Source organism: Gadus chalcogrammus, chromosome 4, assembly GCF_026213295.1.
Source record: "Gadus chalcogrammus isolate NIFS_2021 chromosome 4, NIFS_Gcha_1.0, whole genome shotgun sequence".
In the NCBI taxonomy this organism is placed as follows: Eukaryota; Metazoa; Chordata; class Actinopteri; order Gadiformes; family Gadidae; genus Gadus; species Gadus chalcogrammus.
Genome location: NC_079415.1, coordinates 10,183,413 through 10,202,464, shown reverse-complemented (window position 1 = coordinate 10,202,464; position 19,052 = coordinate 10,183,413). Strand labels below are relative to the sequence as shown.

The window sequence follows — 19,052 nt, the reverse complement described above, 5'->3', positions numbered from 1 at the left end:
GCTTTGGGTTGGCTTTTGATTTGATATAGGGAGGCGGGTAACGAGCCATTCAGGCGTAATGGTTGGGGGGCCTCGTTTGTGCCCTAGCAATTAACGCCGGGAGTGATTAAACGGATGGGTCTATCTCAGAGGTCCCACCGGAATTCTGATTTTCCAGATCACCCAACATAGGTAGTTGTATCAGGGCGGTCCGAGACAATGTGTGATGTGGAAATTTAACGGATTGTTAAGCAGCAATTAAATTATAATTTGATGAATAATTGACCGACGCTACTCTAAAGAAGAGCGCTACCTTAAAACAAGTAGGCTGAATTAGATTTGGCGGAAGATAATGAGGAAAATACCATTTAAACCAAAAAACAGTTGAAAGCCTCATGTTTAAGTATCAAGAAATGCTTCAATCAGGTTCAAACAAGTGCCCAGATTAATCTGATCATTCTCATAAACACATCGTCCTTCCCTTATATGGAGACGCATTAAACGGGATAAGAGTTCAAGAGAGTAGGCCTAGTGCGCGTCATTCAAAAGCTCCACCTTTAAATCAGACCTAGAGGGTCGATCCGCCGCTGTTTCTGGGACGATAAAATGCTAAAGTAAGAGTGAGTGTGCAGTTTTTCATTGTATGTGTTTCTTTTGGATTATGCGTTCGCCTGGATTTGGTCTATCGAGAAATGAAAGAGGACAGGGATTTGTGTACATCGAGACGAATGTGTCGGTTGGAATGATCGACTGATGAGTGTGGACGGGACGGGACGAGAGGATGAAGCCAGGCGCGTTTATTCCGGTCTCTGCAGCCGCCTGTTTTCTCGTCGGCTCCACCACTTTATTCTTCGTCTTCACGTAAGTTATCGCAAAACTGATCGATTTATTAACTTTCGTTTGGATAATCGAATTGGGCATGTCCGAAATAACACGTGGGTGTGATATACTAGCCCAATGTTGTATCATAAAGCTAGAATAAAAAATATTTAATCGTCCAATTGAACCTACTTATTCTTATTTTAATCATGCTAGAAAAACGTTCACAAACAAAAATTCAATACAATGTAAAACTGTAACTTGGGACCAATCGGAGTCGAAGCGTGAGCGCCTGTAGCATCCTGTGCTCAGAGTTGAACATCAGCCTACAAACTGTCCAGATGCTGTCATGCAAAAAAATAAAATGGTTGCAGAGTGCACTGAGATTAATGGATGCGTTTATGGGACATAATGTTTACTTATATTTAGGATTTACTTGTTTGTATATAATATATTTATTTAGGCCTAATACATTGCAAGTAATATATAGGCCTAACTCAGTTATCTAGACTTGACTTTTAGCCATATTATAGGCATATGATATAAGTCAATAGTTATAGGGGTGCATTCAATCATTTGTAATATTACCTACAATGATACATATTACCAGGCCGACAAAGTAAGTGCAAAGTCATCTGAAGTCCTTATAATATTTAAAGTTAGTAAAGGGAAACTTATTTTATGTTGTTCTTTCCCTTTTTCTGCAAGCTTAATAATCTGGGTAGAATCATCAATCATCTATAGTCATATCATCATCAACCATGTAGCAATGTGTGGAGTCTATGTTTTGGCTGAAATACATGTTTATGCTGCTGCTTAGTTGATGTCTGTTGATTATCTCCCATCTATTCTTTAAGTTTCCAGAATAACCCTAGCATCCTTATTGGGTTTACGTGGTTCAGTCGGGTGCAGAACATAACCAAAACGAATAAAAAGGTGGGAAATTACTCCCAGGGCAATACATAAAACAAGGAAGTCACGGTATGTTAACGTGAATTAGTAGTTCTCATGAGAGCAGATATGATCAAGACAAAACGGCTTTCTTCTGTGCATCGGAATGCCTATCATCCAAAACATCAACTCCCTGTTCCAGTCTCCCATCAGGTCATGAGAACAGCCTCCAAGCAGACACACGCATCAGCCTCCATGTGTCCAAATCCTCCAGCTGGAACAGGCCTCTGGTGCTTTGTGGTTTGAGAGCAAGGATGGATGTTTTAGAGCAGGGATGGACGTTTTAGAGCAGGGATGGATGTTTGTCACATGCACCATCCTCTCATTAACAGCCCATCTCATCACATCGGAGGGGGATACGTTATAATACAGTAGGTTGTAACATACACAGCCGTGGTTAGCAAAGATCTTGCTTGTTCTGACCCAAAAAACCTCATCTATAAATGCGTGGAGTAAGAATGAATGTCATTCTGATGAATAATGTGGCTAATAAATCCCTTGATTCCTCATCTCCAGCCAAAAAAATTATGTTGGCCCATTATCAAATGAATATAAATCTGACACACACACACACACACACACGCGCACACACACACACACACGCGCGCGCACACACACACACACACACACACACACACACACACACACACACACACACACACACACACACACACACACACACACACACACACACAGAAATACTGCAGTGGGGATGTTTGGGGCCCGGTAATGAGATCACCCATCACAGAGAGCGAGAGCGGGCGATGTGAGAGGTCCATGTCTCTCGGCCACCCGCCTGACCCACTGACCCACTGCGTGGCCGCGGGGCGGTGTGCAGATTGCAGAGCGGCTTAGCAATCCAGTGTAAGAAGGGGGGGGGGGGGGGGGGCTGCGGGTGGAGGATGGAGAGAGTTGGGGGGGGGGGGCTGCGGGTGGAGGATGGGGGGGGTTGATTTAACGCACAGCTCTCGGCTCACTGCTGCGGTTTCATTTGCTGTGCCTCCGCCTCGCCGCGCTGCAGTGTAATGAATTGTCTCCCCCATCCTCCCTCTCTCTCTACCTCCCACCCCCCCACACACAGCACTAGTCCAGATGGACTGCATGAGCTCTGTACATGTACACTACAGTGTTGTGTACCGTTGGAGAGAGAAGGAGAGTGGAGTACTTTTCACCGTTTATGCAATATATTTGACGTCTCACTTAGCAGCCCAATGGTGAGGGTGAGAGACATTGAGAGAGAGGGAGAGAGAGAGAGAGATTGAGGGAGAGAGACATTGAGAGTGAGTGAGAGAGAGACATTGAGAGTGAGGGAGAGAGAGAGAGTGAGGGATAGAGACATTGAGAGTGAGTGAGAGAGAGACATTGAGAGTGAGGGAGAGAGAGAGAGACATTGAGAGAGAGGGTGAGAGACATTGAGAGAGAGGGTGAGACATTGAGAGTGAGGGTGAGAGACATTGAGAGTGAGGGAGAGAGAGAGACATTGAGAGTGAGGGTGAGAGACATTGAGAGTGAGGGAGAGAGAGAGACATTGAGAGTGAGGGAGAGGGAGAGACATTGAGAGGGAGGGTGAGAGGGAGAGAGAAAGAGGGAGAGAGAGAGACATTGAGAGAGAGGATGAGAGACATTGAGAGTGAGGGAGAGAGAGAGAGAGAGGGAGAGAGACATTGAGAGTCAGGGAGGGAGAAAGACATTGAGAGTGAGGGAGAGAGAGAGAGAGAGGGAGAGAGACATTGAGAGTCAGGGAGGGAGAAAGACATTGAGAGTGAGGGAGAGAGAGATATTTTGAGTTAGGGAGAGAGTCATTGAGAGAGAGGGAGAGATATTGAGAGAGAGGAAGAGACATATTGAGAGTGAGGGAGAGAGAGTGAGAGAGAGAGAGGGAGAGAGACATTGAGAGTGAGGGAGAGAGATATTAAGAGTGAGGGAGAGAGATATATTGAAGGAGAGGGAGAGAGAGATGTAGAAAGATGTAATGTGATAGATCCTGTTAGAGGCAGGGGGGAAAGTATTGATTCACAATTCTTATCTTCTATGATTCTGAATGGATTCAGAACTTCCAAAAATCGCTTTTTTATTTCATCTTAGGTTTGCTTTTCTGTTTTTACAAATCACTGTTGAAATATAAAAATGACATAACCTTATGCAAGTGTGTATAAGGTTTCACTACTCTGCTTTCATGCCATCATTTGATGGCCTCTCTTCGCTGCACTCAAAGCAGACTTGTTTTGCACCCCTTGTACCAAATCAGGAGTCGTTTTTTAATCGGGAATCGTTTTGAAACAAGAATTGATTTTGAATCATTCGTGACCCCAAGTAGAGTGAGGTACAGAACGATTCTCACCCTGGGACCTGCTGGGGTGTGGTGTGCTAGTTAGCTGGACCTGCTGGTTGAATATTCAGAGATCAATCAGTGGTTGCTAGAAGAGAGAGCACTTGTGTTTTTGCATTCAATTCTGCGAGCACACAAAAACTCACATTCCCATGTGGGTTGTTCTGCATAATGGGAGAAAACAGTTGATGTAGTTTAACCTACATCACCTCCTTTGCTTGTTTACGAAAACTGGGTTGCATAAAACCATTGTTTGCAATCATTAGCCGTATTATAGTGTTATGTTTACCGCTGTGTATTAAGTCAAGTCCCGTTTTCTGTGATTTGTTATTCAGATGTTGTGGACGGCTTTGGAATATGAACTCAAAGGCCGCCACACAGAATGCATTATTGTGTTTGTGTAAGTGTGTGTGTGTGTGTGTGTGTGTGGGGGGGGGGTTACAGTGTGTGGGTTACAGAGTGTGTGTTGCACAGCTTAATGTAAATTATATGAGCGATGACCGTTTAAGCACAGGTCAATCGTGTCCATAAAAGTGAGTGAACTTGGATGCAAATCCCTCCCTTCCATCCCCCCCTATATCCATCCTTACATGTATTCATCCACCTATATCCATCCATATCATCCAACCCTATAACAACCATCTATATCTGCATCTATTTATCTATCTCTCTATCACTCGTTCTATCTCTCTCCCTCTATCTCTCTTTATCTCTCTTTCTATATTCAACTCTCTTTATCCATCAATCTGTCTGCATCCATCCGACTATCTGTCTTTATATTACCTTGTTCTATCTTGATCTCAGTCTCTACCTGTCTCTGTCTCTTTCTTTCTCTCTATCTATATTCATCTTTCATCTCTTATCAATCATCTCTCTCTATCCATCAAACTCTCTCTCTCTCTCTCTCTCTCTCTCTCTCTCTCTCGCTCTCGCTCTCGCTCTCTCTCTCTCTCTATAATAGCATGCAATGTGTCTCCATAGAGTTGGAGGGGAGGGAAAGGATGCAGAGAGATGGGAGGGGTCCACAGTGCCTTGGTCTATCTGTAATCCAGAGTTCATAATCCTGGGATTAGTGGGTTTGCATCTGGCGCGGCATCACCAGGCATTTCTCTGGGGGTACCCCTCCCCCACCCCCACGTGGGGGAGGTGTGTGTGTGTGCGTGTGTGCGTGTGTGCGTGTGTGTGTGTGTGTGTGTGTGTGTGTGTGTGTGTGTGTGTGTGTGTGTGTGTGTGTGTGTGTGTGTGTGTGTGTGTGTGTGTTCTATGTCTGTAGAGCGGGAGGTAGGGGTCGCTTCGACGTAACCTCAGGTGGATCAATCCTGACCTGGGATCATGTGTTGAACGATTGATATTACCATTATCGTGATATCATATTATTATTCTACTATTCTACTATAATCCATTCAACCGTGTCTCGTCTGGTTGGTCCCGCAGAGTCTGATTATAGTAGCACACTGGTATCTAATCTCGGACAGCAGACTACAGAGAATCATGTCCCCCATTTGGTTTCATTCAGCATTTATTCATTTGATTTTTTTAAAGCGAACCACAGCAATTGCTGTCGGGCGAACAATAGTGTGCTTTTTTCTGTGAGCCTCTGGGGCAAACACATGACGGTTTGTTCTATAGAAAACCCACTGTTGCATGGCCATGGGCTCGGTAGATGCTGACTTTATATATATACGTTGTATATTTTCACCGGTGACTGTTTTAGAGTCTTAAGGGGGAACTAGTGGATACATAATTCAGAGCCAACCGGTGAATACTTGGAGCGTTTTTTGAAATATTGCTCCTGAAGTTCCCAAGACTCTCTTTGTGGCGGTGTTAGCAACTTTGTTATATTAAGTGTACTCGGGTGATAAATATAACTTGGTTTCAAAAGATGGATAACAGCATGAAATATTGAATTTAGCAGGTGGTAACCGCACATTGATCATGGCTTTTTGTGGCGCTAGGAGAGAGAAATGAAAGGCGATAGGAAAATAATAGGGTACTATATGGTAGCAGAAAATGTAAAGTCATTATTAAAAAGTGGCAATATTATTTTTTCTAGTAAAGCATAGCTGGTGGTTGGTTTGAGTTTCACCATTTTCTATTATATCATGGTTGAATTACTTTTATAATAATAATAATTGAAAACACCCACTAACTATTTTCCAATGGTTTAGGAAAGAGCACAATGTGCTGATTGACAGTAGAAATAGATTTCCAAAAGCCGTACTTACTGTATATAACCATGTATATCAAATCCAATTTACAATAAATCCATCAACCACGATAGACAATGTTTACATTGTACATTGATGAAGATGAAACACAACAAGAAAATCTTATCTTTGACTATAATGTAGGATAGCATTTACCATGGACACAGCAATCCAAGGGTATATCAAATGTGTGAATTTTATAGATGCATGCGGAAATCCTCTGCCGAAACGCCATCAACTTGTCAGAGGAAAGCAGTTGCAACTGGGCAAGCGACTATAATGAGCTACATGCTGGGGCCTATCTATAAAAGCCATTACTTTAGCTCTAAACTGCCAACTCAAAACATTGGTCCACCATTAAATAGCTCCACATGCTCCTTTAACACCATTTCTTTGTGTGTATTTATAGGTGTCCGTGGCTGGCCCGGACTATTTCCCCTGCCTTGCCGCCATGCTGTGCCATCCTCTTCGTCTTTGTTCTGGCCAACTTCTCCATGGCAACCTTCATGGATGCGGGCATACTCCCAATGGGTAGGGTAGTCAAGCTATCAGCTAACATGCTCACTCTACAGCTAAAGCCCAGACAAACATTTTGCTTTTCCCTTGGGTTGTTGTTGTTGTTGTTGCTGTCGTTTCTATCACTGTTACTATAGCAGAATTAAAAATTGTTAAGTTTGCTGCTTTTTACAAACATTGCGGTAAGAAAATGGGGGTGAAGAAGCCTAGAAATTGGACAGATACAACCGTTTTCTTTGGCAGAAGTTCACAAAAAAGTTCACAAAAGATCGAACACTTTCACTTTCATTACACCGTTTTCCACCGGGCTTTAACTCAGAAAAGACACTCTTTCCAGCGGTCGGCCATTGATAAACGCGAGCGCTTTCTAAACCCGTGCTCCCACAGCCGACGAGGACGAGGACAAGGACGACGACTTCCGCGCGCCGCTGTACAAGAACGCGGACGTGAACGGCGTGCAGGTGCGCATGAAGTGGTGCGCGTCCTGCCACTTCTACCGTCCTCCGCGCTGCTCGCACTGCAGCGTCTGCGACCACTGCGTGGAGGTCAGTGGGCAGACAGGGAGTCTGGGGGAGACTGGGGGAGACTTGAAGGTGACATATTATACCACCAGGAGTGAGTGTGATTAGCCGTTCCAAGCCGGTTTCAAAATCGGCCTCGTCTGACATCACAAGTGGGCGTGTCCACCTAGATGTGTGCTGGACAGATCAGTCTACCAGACTACACAGTGGACTGTAGCAAACGTTGCTCATCTATCCGTCATACATCTAGGTGGACAAGCCCACTTGTGATTTTCAAAACGGCTTGTAACAGCTAATCACACTCACACTTGGGGGTGTAATATGTCACCTTTAAGGTGGTGGTGGGGACGGGGGAGGGTGTGGTGGGGGGGGGCAGTGCTGTAGTCCATGTACGTCACTCAGACACTGAGGCAAAAGCCCTGTAATGCACCAGGAGAGAGCCATTTAGTCAGCAGACCTTTTGCTGCCCTTACAAAAGGTGAGGCGGAGAGAACAATCGATGCGGGAGGATCGATGTCGTGAGTGAAGACACGACGATTGTAACCCAGACGAACCGGGTTCTTAACCAGAGACAACTGAGACAGAGTGCACAGTAGTCAGTGGGAGGAAAAAAATATTAATCAAAATTCAAATTCTCTGAATTCCACTCAACACTAAATCAATAGCAAAACAACAACGTTTGACCGTGAGAGGAACTGGCAGGGGGCCCGAGTTTGAAAAATACGAACGTTAAACCACAGGGTGTGAAATGAAGATGGAAATTGGCTGGAATCGGTGAGGAAATCTGAAACGAGGATTAATAGTGTAGAAGAAGAAGGCAGGGGGGGAGAGGGGGATTAGAGATGGAGGAGAAGGGAAAATGTAACAGCACGCGGGGAGGAGTAAATAAAAGGGGATTTGAGGAGCGAGGGGAGGGAGTGATGGACAGTGGTTGGCGGAGGGCGGGAGTGGGAGGGAGGATGGGGGAGAGAGAGAAAAAAAAGAAATCCCATTAATCAGGTTAATCCCTGTCCCCCTAGATCCTTTGTGGTCTCTGTTCTAATGAAATCGGAGGGAATAGAGCCCGGACAGGCTGGGCTACACACAGTTTAATTACACTGCACCATGACCGGCCCCTGTTGAGCCTTAAAGACATACATTATCCTGCTCTCTCTGTCGGTTTGGACTGCTTTCAACGGCACCCCTAATTGTCTCTAATCCGTACACTAATTTGTTCGACAATCACAAAGGGATAGTCTTTTGCTTTGTTGCTTTTTAAATAATTGTTATAACATTTCACAGGTAATTTGGTATTCTTTTTGTATTATTATTATTTGTATTTATTTGTTAATGTATCCGTTTTTATTTTAGTAAAAAACCCTTAATTCGCGTCCTACAAATTCCTATATCCTCGTAGTGTCTCTCCATCTTTTCTCCGTGCGTTTCTCCCCCAATGCGTCCCGCCCGGTAGGACTTTGACCACCACTGCCCCTGGGTGAACAACTGCATCGGCCGCCGCAACTACCGCTACTTCTTCCTGTTCCTGCTGTCTCTGACCGTTCACATGGTGGGCGTGTTCTCCTCGGGCCTCCTCTACGTCCTCGCCCACCGGGAAGACCTGCAGGAGCTGCACTGCGTCGTCACGTATCCTCTCGCAGTCGGTGCGGTGTTCGCGTGTGTGTGTGTGTGTGTGGGCGCTTTATGTGTGTGCGTTTGCTTCTGTGTGCACTTAGAAGTTTTGTTGTTAAGATTCAAGGGTTTTAAAGGCAGAGAGAGCAGAAAAGTGAAGGATTTCCTCCCTCTATCACTACTTAAGTGTTGCATTTCAAGCACATGGATCCGTCCCCCTGATTGGTCAAAACAGAGGTTGGAGGGGACTCAAATCCAAATGGTCTTATACCGAAGCAGGGCGCGGTCAATGACCGACAGATATTCTGACCGAGTATTTCACTCACTAATAGCTGGCACATCTCAATGCAATTTAAAACGAACTGACGCTAAAATAACAGCTGTTATATCTTACCTCCATTAATGTCCTTTGTGTGTGCCTACAGTATGTGTGTGCGAGATGCATACCCCCCTATAGATTACACCTGCTAAATCTACGCGTCTCCAGATTCAGCAGGTGATATCTTCACAGAGTTATACATGTTAGATTCTCGCACTGCCCCTTCCACTCTGTGTGTGAGGACATCTCTGCTCCGGTGCCTCATGTACCTCGGAGTGTCTGCGCGTTTGAGCTCCTTGACGGTGTTCCTGGTCTGGTGGCGGTGAGCATCTCGGGCCTGTTCCTGCTCCCCGTGCTGGGCCTGACGGGCTTCCACCTCTTCCTGGTGTCCAGAGGACGCACCACCAACGAGCAGGTGGGCTGGTCCTGCAGAACACACATCATGAGTACATAATATAATGCACAACATAATACATAACTTAATACATGTTCTACGTAGATGTTGTGCGTAGATGTGTGTGTAAAAAGATTCTATGAACCCTGGGTTCAAGTTGATCAACCTCAGAAAGACCAGCAAGACTTAGCGACTGCCGAGTTTAAAGGGAATTAATTAGTGATTGACTTTTATTAATTAATTAGTGAGAGCCACGCCCCCTCTATTCCTCCCCAACAGACGGAGCCACGCCCCTCTATCTCTCCCCTACAGACAGAGCCACGCCCCCTCCTGTCCCTCCCCTACAGACAGAGCCACGCCCCCTCCTGTCCCTCCCCTACAGACAGAGCCACGCCCCCTCCTATCTCTCCCCTACAGACAGAGCCACGCCCCCTCCTATCTCTCCCATACAGACACCGCCACGCCCCCTCCTATCTCTCCCCTACAGACAGAGCCACGCCCCCTCCTATCTCTCCCATACAGACACCGCCACGCCCCATCCTATCTCTCCCCTACAGACAGAGCCACGCCCCCTCCTATCTCTCCCCTACAGACAGAGCCACGCCCCCCTCAACTCACACCATTACAGGGTACTTAACTTTGTACTTTGTATTTGCTGTTCCTCAGGTCACCGGCAAGTTCCAAGGCGGGGTGAACCCTTTTACACAAGGCTGCTGCAGCAACCTGGAATACCTGGTCTGCAGTCCCATCACTCCCCAGTACGTTAGTATCACTTTACCCGCTCCTGGTCAACTTTCACCTTCAAGTTTCACTCTCATTTTCAAGTTTCACTTTCACTTTCAAGTTTCACTTTCACTTTCAAGATTCAGTTTCTCTTTTCATAATGTTGCGCTCGCCTCCCCTGCCTCCCACACCAGGTACACATCCAGGCCTTGCAAGAAAAGTAACATCCACGTTCGCCCTCCGTTTGTGAGGCCCGGGATGGACCTACAGATGCCAGTTAAAGTCCGGGATAATGGCATCCAAGGCCACAATGTCCAAATTAAAGTATGCATGCCCACATGCTCAAGCAAGCACTAACGCGCACACACACACTGACACACACACACACACACACACACACACACACACACACACACACACACACACACACACACACACACACACACACACACACACACACACACACACACACACACACACACACAAACCATAACCCTCTGCATATTAACAGGGCTTACTCCCTATTTGTTTGGTTTTGTGTGTGTGTGTGTGTGTGTGTGTGTGTGTGTGTCCTCCCCATAGCGTTACTCAGGATTGGTTCTGGAGGAAGCGGCCTCTGATCGGATCACCACTGCGCCCTCGCTGCTCGCCAAACCCGACCACGGTCCGCTGAAGAGCCACCTGGACGGCAGACGGACAGCTGGTACGTACCCCCGTCTGACACGATGTTCAATACGTACGCTACAACACAACGGCCCACATAGTCTGGACCCCCACTACGGGGGGGGGGGGGGGGGGGGGGGACATCTCAACGCTAGATTAGTTCGACGGTAGTTATCGGGTCGTGTAAAAGCCGTCACGGTGTTAACTGGCTGGACGGCGTTCTGGCAGATAGAGTCTGTTGTCTTGGTTAGTCTTGATGTCGCTCAGAAGCGTCCCGCGTTTTCAGGCGACCGTTACAGCTTCATCTCGAGCCACTGGAGGTCGCTAATGGGGAAAATCTCTTAGTGCAGGTTGCAGGTTCGAATCGGATTTCAATTTTGTAAGAAGGGCTGAACTTTTAATCAAATTCCAACCGATATCGCGATATAATATACACGATTTGCAAATCGCAAAGGCTGTACATTTTGTTAGTAAGAGATCAGTAAGATTTATATTATAGTTATAATAATAGTTAAAGGTCCCATGGCATGCTACTTTATGGATGCTTTAATATAGATATTAGTGGGCCCCAAACACAGTATTTGAAGACCTTCCTGAAATTTAGCCGTGGTGCAGAATTACAGCCACTATGAGCCACTCGCACATTGAGCTTTCCCCAAACGTGCCGTTTCGGTGTCTGTAGCTTTAATGCAAATGAGGAGGAGAGAGGCGGGTCAAGGAGGAGGGTGGGGGTGGGGCCCTGAGCAGCTTGCAGCCACGGTACCATGCGCCCTGTTTACAGTGGATGTATCGCAATGGCGAGGCGCACACAGCCTTTAGCCGTGTTCTGTAAATATTCTAGAACACACGGGAGTCCTGGAGCTCTATATCTAAATAATATCATATAATGCATAGATATCTATATCATATAATATATATTATCACGGCCTAAAGCTGTGTGAGCCTCCAGACGATATTATGAATCTCAAACAACCGCGTCGGGTTCGCCGACGTCTCTGGTTCTTCCACATCCAGATCAATCTGAAGTAGACTGAACCACGACATGGAGGAGAAAGGGATTGTTGCCCACCGGAGCCTTGCTGCCGAGGGATCACCACCTCGGCAGCGGTCAGCGCTTAGGCACCACCGCCTCCTCGGCAGCGGGAAACGGGGCTCAAGCAGGAGACATTCGCGGCCAACAATCCCTTTCTCCTCCATGTCGTGGTTCATATACTTCAGGGAGTCAAAGCCAAAGTTCCATTCCCCCAATTAATTTCCAACCATGGTTGAGATAACCCCCAATACGAGTCTTGTTGTGGAAATACCAGAGACGAGAATGTGACGTGTTATAACACCAACAGCAGAATGGTTATCCAAATAACAAGGAAGTGTACAACACTTGCGTTACAGTCCCGGAGCTCTATATCTAAATAATATCATATAATACATCGATATCTATATCATATAATACATATGATCACGACCAAAGGCGGCCAAAAGCTGTGTGTGCCTATTATGACGATGTCATGAATCACAAACGACTTTGTCGGGTTCTCTGACGTCTCTGGTTCTCCCACGTCCACATCATTCTGAAGTAGGCTGAACCGCGAGCAGGCTGCCGACTGCCCGCTGCCGGGCGGTGGTGCTAAAAGTTCAAAGTTCCAAAGTTCCTTTCCCCCAATTCCTTCTCAACCATGGCTCGGATAAGCCCAACTACAGCCTCGTTGTTGAATACAAGAGACGTCAAAGAACCGACGAGTTATGCGCCACCAACAGCAGCAAACACTTGCGTTACAGTGTGTGTAATCACAGCCACCCACATGTGGCTCTCATTGGCGGGCCAAATTCTCTGGGCGGGCAAGGCCGAGAAAGGGCAGGAGCTTAGATCCTTTATGACGACATATGGGACCACATTCCAAAACAACGTGCTTGAGCCTCCGTTTTTTCAAAGGTGAGCAGAACAGCTAGTGCTCATTTTACACCAAACGCAAGTTTTAGCCACTGGGGGACCATAGGCAGGCTAAGGGAACTCATATTTATTTTAGAAAACCTCAAAGTGAGATTTTCATGCCATGGGACCTTTTAAGTAAAGAGGTTATAATATCAATTCATGCATCAATTCATTTCCAAACATAGGCCTGGCCTAATGGAAAGAGCAGTTTATATGTTGACTGCTTCCAATGTTGTGTTGGTCGTACTATAGAATGATTTATCGTTTGTTCAGTGAATAATACAGAACACAAAGAACTAAATCGCAAATCGCAGTACTGGTAGATTATTTCCACAAATCCTATTTGTAACAGCACCGCCCAGTGCAGGTCAGGATCAGGCTTGTGTGTAGGGTGGTTGGAGTGACACTGTTCTGACCTCCAGAGACAGGACACCACACCAAGACCATGATCCCCGTGTCCATCCCCACCGTGCCCCAGCTGAGGCCGGTTCTGGAGGCGGTCTCCAGGGGGTCCTCGCCCATCTCTCCTGAGCAGGTTTGAGTCCCTCAGAGGATCAGTCCCGTTTGTCACACTCACAAAACAGATAACGGTCTCCTGGCTTCATGCTATGCTGAGCTACCTGACGTTGACGCTAAAGAGAGATTCACGTGTACTTTTTGGTTTGTATAGAACCCAATCATTTTAAAGGTGACATATTCTACCACCAGGTGTGAGTGTGATTAGCCTAACATGCCGTTTTGAAAATTCGTCCTCTTCTGACATCACAAGTGGGCGTGTCCACCTAGATGTATGATGGATAGATGAGCAACGTTTGCTACAGTCCAAAAGGGTAGACTGGTATACTGATCTATCCAGCACACATCTAGGTGGACACGCCCACTTGTGATGTCAGGAGAGGCAGACTTTCAAAAAACGGCTTGTAACGGCTAATCACCCTCACACCTGGTGGTAGAGTATGTCCCCTTTAACCAAGCCATTGTCGGTGTACTCACTTCCTACACCGTCTGCGCGGTGTGTTTGTCGTCCAGCTGGCTCAGACCGCCGGGCCCCCTGACCGGACCCTGAGGGCCCCCAACCCCTCCCCCACGGGCTCTAAGACCAGTCCGGGGCGGTCGGTCTACCAGGAGCTCCAGCCCCTCTTCCAAACCCCCGGCGGCGGCGGCCCCAGCTCCCTGAACTCCCTCACGCTCAACTCCCGCTCCCTGACCCTCAAACACGGCTCCCGCCACGGCCCCCAGGCCCCGCCCTCGCCGGCCACGCCCTCCGACGCCCTCCCGTTCCCTGCCCCGTCCGGCCCGCTGTCCGGCCGCAGCGTGAGCCTCTCCTACGACAACCTGCCGCACCAGGGGGACTCCCAGTGGCTGGCCCAGCGGGGGATCCCCTCCATGAGCTACCACCCCCACTTCATGACCCTGGCGGCCGAGGGCTGCCTGGCGCAGGCGCAGGGCCCGCCCCCCGCCACGCCGCGGCTCACCTACAGCCCCGTGTTCGCTGGGACCCCCGGACGCTCCCCGCAGCCCCGGGACCCCTCGCCCTCCCTCAAGGGGCTGTCGTCGCGGGAACCGTCTCCCTCCATGCAGGGGCTGGCGCCCAGAGAGCACTCGCCCTCCTACCATCACCCCGGGGGGGTCGCGGCGGCGTCCCCTGCGGCGGGCACGGGCCCCCGGGACCCCGCCCCCCAGGCGCTGACGCCGCTGCGGTCGGCGGCGGCGCGCTACGACAACCTCTCCAAGACCATCATGGAGTCCATCCAGGAGCGGCGGGAGCTGGAGGAGAGGGAGCGGATGTTGCGCACGCAGTCCGCCCGCAGCCAGGGCGCCCACCCCCACGACCCGGGGCTCTACGGCGCCGACCTGGGGGTCTACGACATCCCCAGCAGGCGCAGCCTCCCGCCCGCCGTGGGCGGCGATAGCGACGACGGCGGCGGCGACGACGGCGGCGGCAGACCCCCCGCCGGCCCCTCGGCCCGGGGCCCCACCCCGCCGGCCTACGGCTCCCGGGAGTTCCTGATGAGCACGGGGATCCTGGGCTACGGGCTGACGCGGGGCGGGCCCCTGTCCAGCTCCTCCACCTCGTCCCTCACGCGGGGCCCCAAGACCTCCAGCTCCCCGCTGCAGAGCAGCAGCAGCTCCAGCCTGCAGAGCAAGGGCCGCTCCTCCTCGCCGCACTACGCCGGCGGTGGCGGGGACCCCGAGAGACGGACCCCGCCCTTCCACCCCTCCTCCACCTCCACGCTGCCCCGGAACCTGTCCTCCTCCACCGGCTCCTCCGCCTCCTCCACCTCCAACTACGCGTCGCACTACGGCACCACCAAGCGCTCCTCGCTCAGCTTCAACCCAGACGGCGGGAAGGACCCGGGCTCCATGAAGTAGATGATTAAAACCGGTTTTATGTTCCCTTATCTCCCAGTGATGAAGGGATGATTAATGGCCAGGGTGTTAAACGACACAGCTATGCAAAGCGAGTCTCGATTCGCCATTCTACAGAGAAGTAAAGTAATAATATTTATGACGATCGTAATAATAGTATTCCGGAGTGGGGCGGTGGTGGGGGGGTTGTTGTGTGAGGAAGGTGAATTCAGGATACACATTCTTCTTGTTCTTGTGTGAATGTTTTTTTCACTGACTCCTGAGCCCTGACAAGACTGCAGTTTGTGTGTGTGTGTTTGTGTGTGTGTGTGGGGGGGGGGGGTGATCGCGTGTGTGTGCGCGTGTGTGTGTGTGTGTGTGTGTGTGTGTGTGTGTGTGTGTGTGTGTGTGTGTGTGTGTGTGTGTGTGTGTGTGTGTGTGTGTGTGTGTGTGTGTGTGTGTGTGTGTGTGTGTGTGTGTGTGTGTGTTGAATGACAAGTGATGGTGACTTGGTGAGGGAAAACGCTACATTCAAAACAAGATATTCTCAGGATAGTTGAAGCTCTCTGAGAGAAGTCACTTGATGGAAGAGAGATACTGTGTACACGACCTAACCTGTTCGTTTTTATGTGTTTTGATAGGAATTTTGTGGAACAATGTTACAATCATATTATTTATATACTGTTTGCCTGTCGATGAAACACTCTGTTTGGTAATATTTTGTAGTGGTTTGTATTAATAAAAGCAATACAATTTTAAATAAAACAAATTCGGATTCACTTGGATTTTTTTTACATGATCGTTCTCTCAAGTTAACTCAATTCATCTCATCAAGTGCATAGCTCTTGTTCGACTATCGCTGCAGTTCGAGAGAAACATTTATAATGTGATATTAGTCTCAATAGAGCCAGCTGTTGAAAACAAAACTCTTGTCTCTAACGGGATTTCAGATCGAAAGCCTCTATGGCATGTTGTGCTCAATGCACCGCTGATCCAGAGTGGAATCGCTTCGCTTGCACCACAGTCAGGGACATTGTTATTCTATAATCTGCGAGAAGGCAGGCATTCCCGTTCCAACTACGATAACGACCGATCAACAACCAGCTAAATGTGGAGGCGGATGATTTTACATCAAATGAATGTAGTGGCCTATGCATAATTTAACAAGTGCATTCCGGGAGGATACAGTGATGTATGAAATTACATGATGTTTCATCCGTGCTCGCGTGTGTTGTGGATATTAAGGTTCTGGAGAGAACTCAGAGTTATGTAGGCTACAGGGACTATGCAGGGAGCAGTAGGGGCAGTCCAGTAGAGGTCGCTGTTGCGTTCAAACCTGATTGAGTTGATGAATGCACTGTAGAGAAGTTACAGTTGCCTTTGCCCAGAGCGTACGACTAGATTAAATATACTAAATCTGTTGGTTATCTAATATTGCTGATGTATTTTCCAATCTTTCCTTTTTCTAATATAAAAATGATTGATACGTTAATTACATTGATGTCTATTAGCGCTTTCTGCTGAATTTGTGTGGTGAAATATGGACCTTTAATTGCAGTTTATTTGGTTCTGGCTGCACCCTGTGTCTTCATTATGGAGGTCGACACTTTGCTCACTGCTCTAACACATGACATTGCATCACCCCCAAATCCTACCATTTCAGTAGTAGTAGTTTTTATAGGATTCTACCGTTTCTGTGGTCTTCAAAAAAAAAAGTATGTACTCCCACCAGCACAAAACATAAAAATGAAATCAATATAAATAATTTATGCGTGTATGTTCTTTGGTGTGAACATGAACATTAAATGAGTGGTGCAAACACTAACAGTTTAGTGAGAAATATGAGCTTGTGCTGCACTTCACCAATGTCTCTCAATCTCATTCGAGCCTAACCTATCAAACTTGTGGTATCCTGATTTTATTTAATTGAAGACAGGAGGCATTCTGATTCAACACATTTGTATTAAGGTAGGCCTAGTCATTGCAATGGTTCAGAACCGATATTCAACAAAACAAGGACATATTTTAGACATCTCCCAAGTAGCCTCTGCTTTCTTTCCAGGGAGTTGTATAGAAACACAGCTATAGGACTATTGTATCATTACATTTACATTTAGGGCATTTATCAGACGCTTTTATCCAAAGCGACTTACAGTAAGTACATTTGTCAGTACATTTGTCACATCACAAAGACTGCCTCCAGTTTGGAAGCATTTGAGCATCTTAATGTTTAGTAATTAATCGTGAAATGATTTCTCTTCATGGGAAGACACTGTTTTGTTTGAAACTGCAAAAGCTTTTCTCAAGAGACTTGGCAAAAAGTTATCCTAGGTTTTGGTCCATTTACTTGAATGTGGGTTTTTACAACACTTAGACTCCCTTGAGTCCTCTCAAAATGGCAGAGTATCGCAGACTGAACATCCCATGATGCATTCTGATGTACAAGCCCCAGGGGACATGCCGCTGACCAGAGGGGGGCTTTTGATCCTCCAGTAGCCTCCTAGATACCTTTCATACTCACTTTGAGCTGTTGTCATGGGTTCTTCTGATCCATCATCTCTCATATTCTTTGTTAACATTTCAATTTATCTTTTATGTGTCTCATTTCATGAATACGTTATTTGTTATTTGATCCATCTTCGTCTTTCAGTTATTTATGTATCTCAATGTTAGAATATTTTCCAGTTACAAAGCACTTTGTAAGCAATGTGAATATTGTCTAATAATGTCATTATTGTCAAAATATATACATAAATATAATCACACACACACACACACACACACACACACACACACACACACACACACACACACACACACACACACACACACACATACACACACACACACACACACACACACACACACACACACACACACACACACACACACACACACACACACACACGCACGCACACACACTCAAACGGTTAAACCAGAGAGTTTCCATGGTAGCAGGGAGTTATGCTGCTGCAGTAACTCTCAGCACTAATTAATGGGACTGTTTAAGCTCAGTCAAAACCCCGCGCAACAGGTTGCCACGATGGGTACTGTAATTACCTTATATTACCATCACAAAAATAGCACTTATTTGTTCTCTCAAACTGGTTATTTACAATCACTATTAAAATGAATGTGGAAAAATAATGGATTGTACTACAGAAAGGCACACTTATACCATAGTGAGGTCAATATAGCCTTTAAACATACACAGGAACGTTATTTCTTTCACACACTGCCTCTGCCTCATCACAATGAAATCCCGCAATATATGCTGTCTCATTATATAGCCGTACCCTACGTATAGTCACTGCACAGTATGGACCCACAGTGAACAGTGACTGAATACTTAAACATCAAGGTTGAGTTATTTTTAAAACCTTTCTTTGGCACCCTGACAAACACAAATGAGGAATGGCCATTAAATCAATACTTTGTGATATCCATTGGGACAGAATAATAATTAAGCTAATTGTTTAAGTGGCGGCAGCGTGGAGGTGCAGCAGCCAACAGTCTTTATCTGAGGCTGCAGAGACCACAGAGATGGATGGGAGCCCGCTAACTAGCATGCTACCTCACACTACCTCTGCGCTCCCTCCGCATGTGGCGCAAGCATGTTCTTCCCATGTATTGTATTTATATATTTTTTTTTTTTGGGAGTGTTTGTGTATATGCACCTGTGTTTGTATGTGTATATGAATGTGTGTTCCTGCATGTGCATGCATGTGGCTAGTACCATATAGG

General features: G+C 47.1%; 1 protein-coding gene across 1 annotated transcript; it reads left to right on the top strand.

Annotated features, from left to right (window-relative positions):
- Nucleotides 1-58: 58 nt before the first annotated feature.
- Nucleotides 59-15,332, top strand: zdhhc8a (zinc finger DHHC-type palmitoyltransferase 8a). Its single transcript, XM_056587777.1, has 11 exons — nt 59-74; nt 738-840; nt 6,695-6,816; nt 7,189-7,346; nt 8,773-8,945; nt 9,562-9,664; nt 10,310-10,401; nt 10,561-10,690; nt 10,949-11,069; nt 13,382-13,494; nt 13,989-15,332. The coding sequence occupies exons 1-11, from the start codon at nt 59-61 to the stop codon at nt 15,330-15,332; spliced, it is 2,475 nt and encodes an 824-aa protein (XP_056443752.1).
- The last annotated feature ends 3,720 nt before the right edge of the window (nt 15,333-19,052 follow it).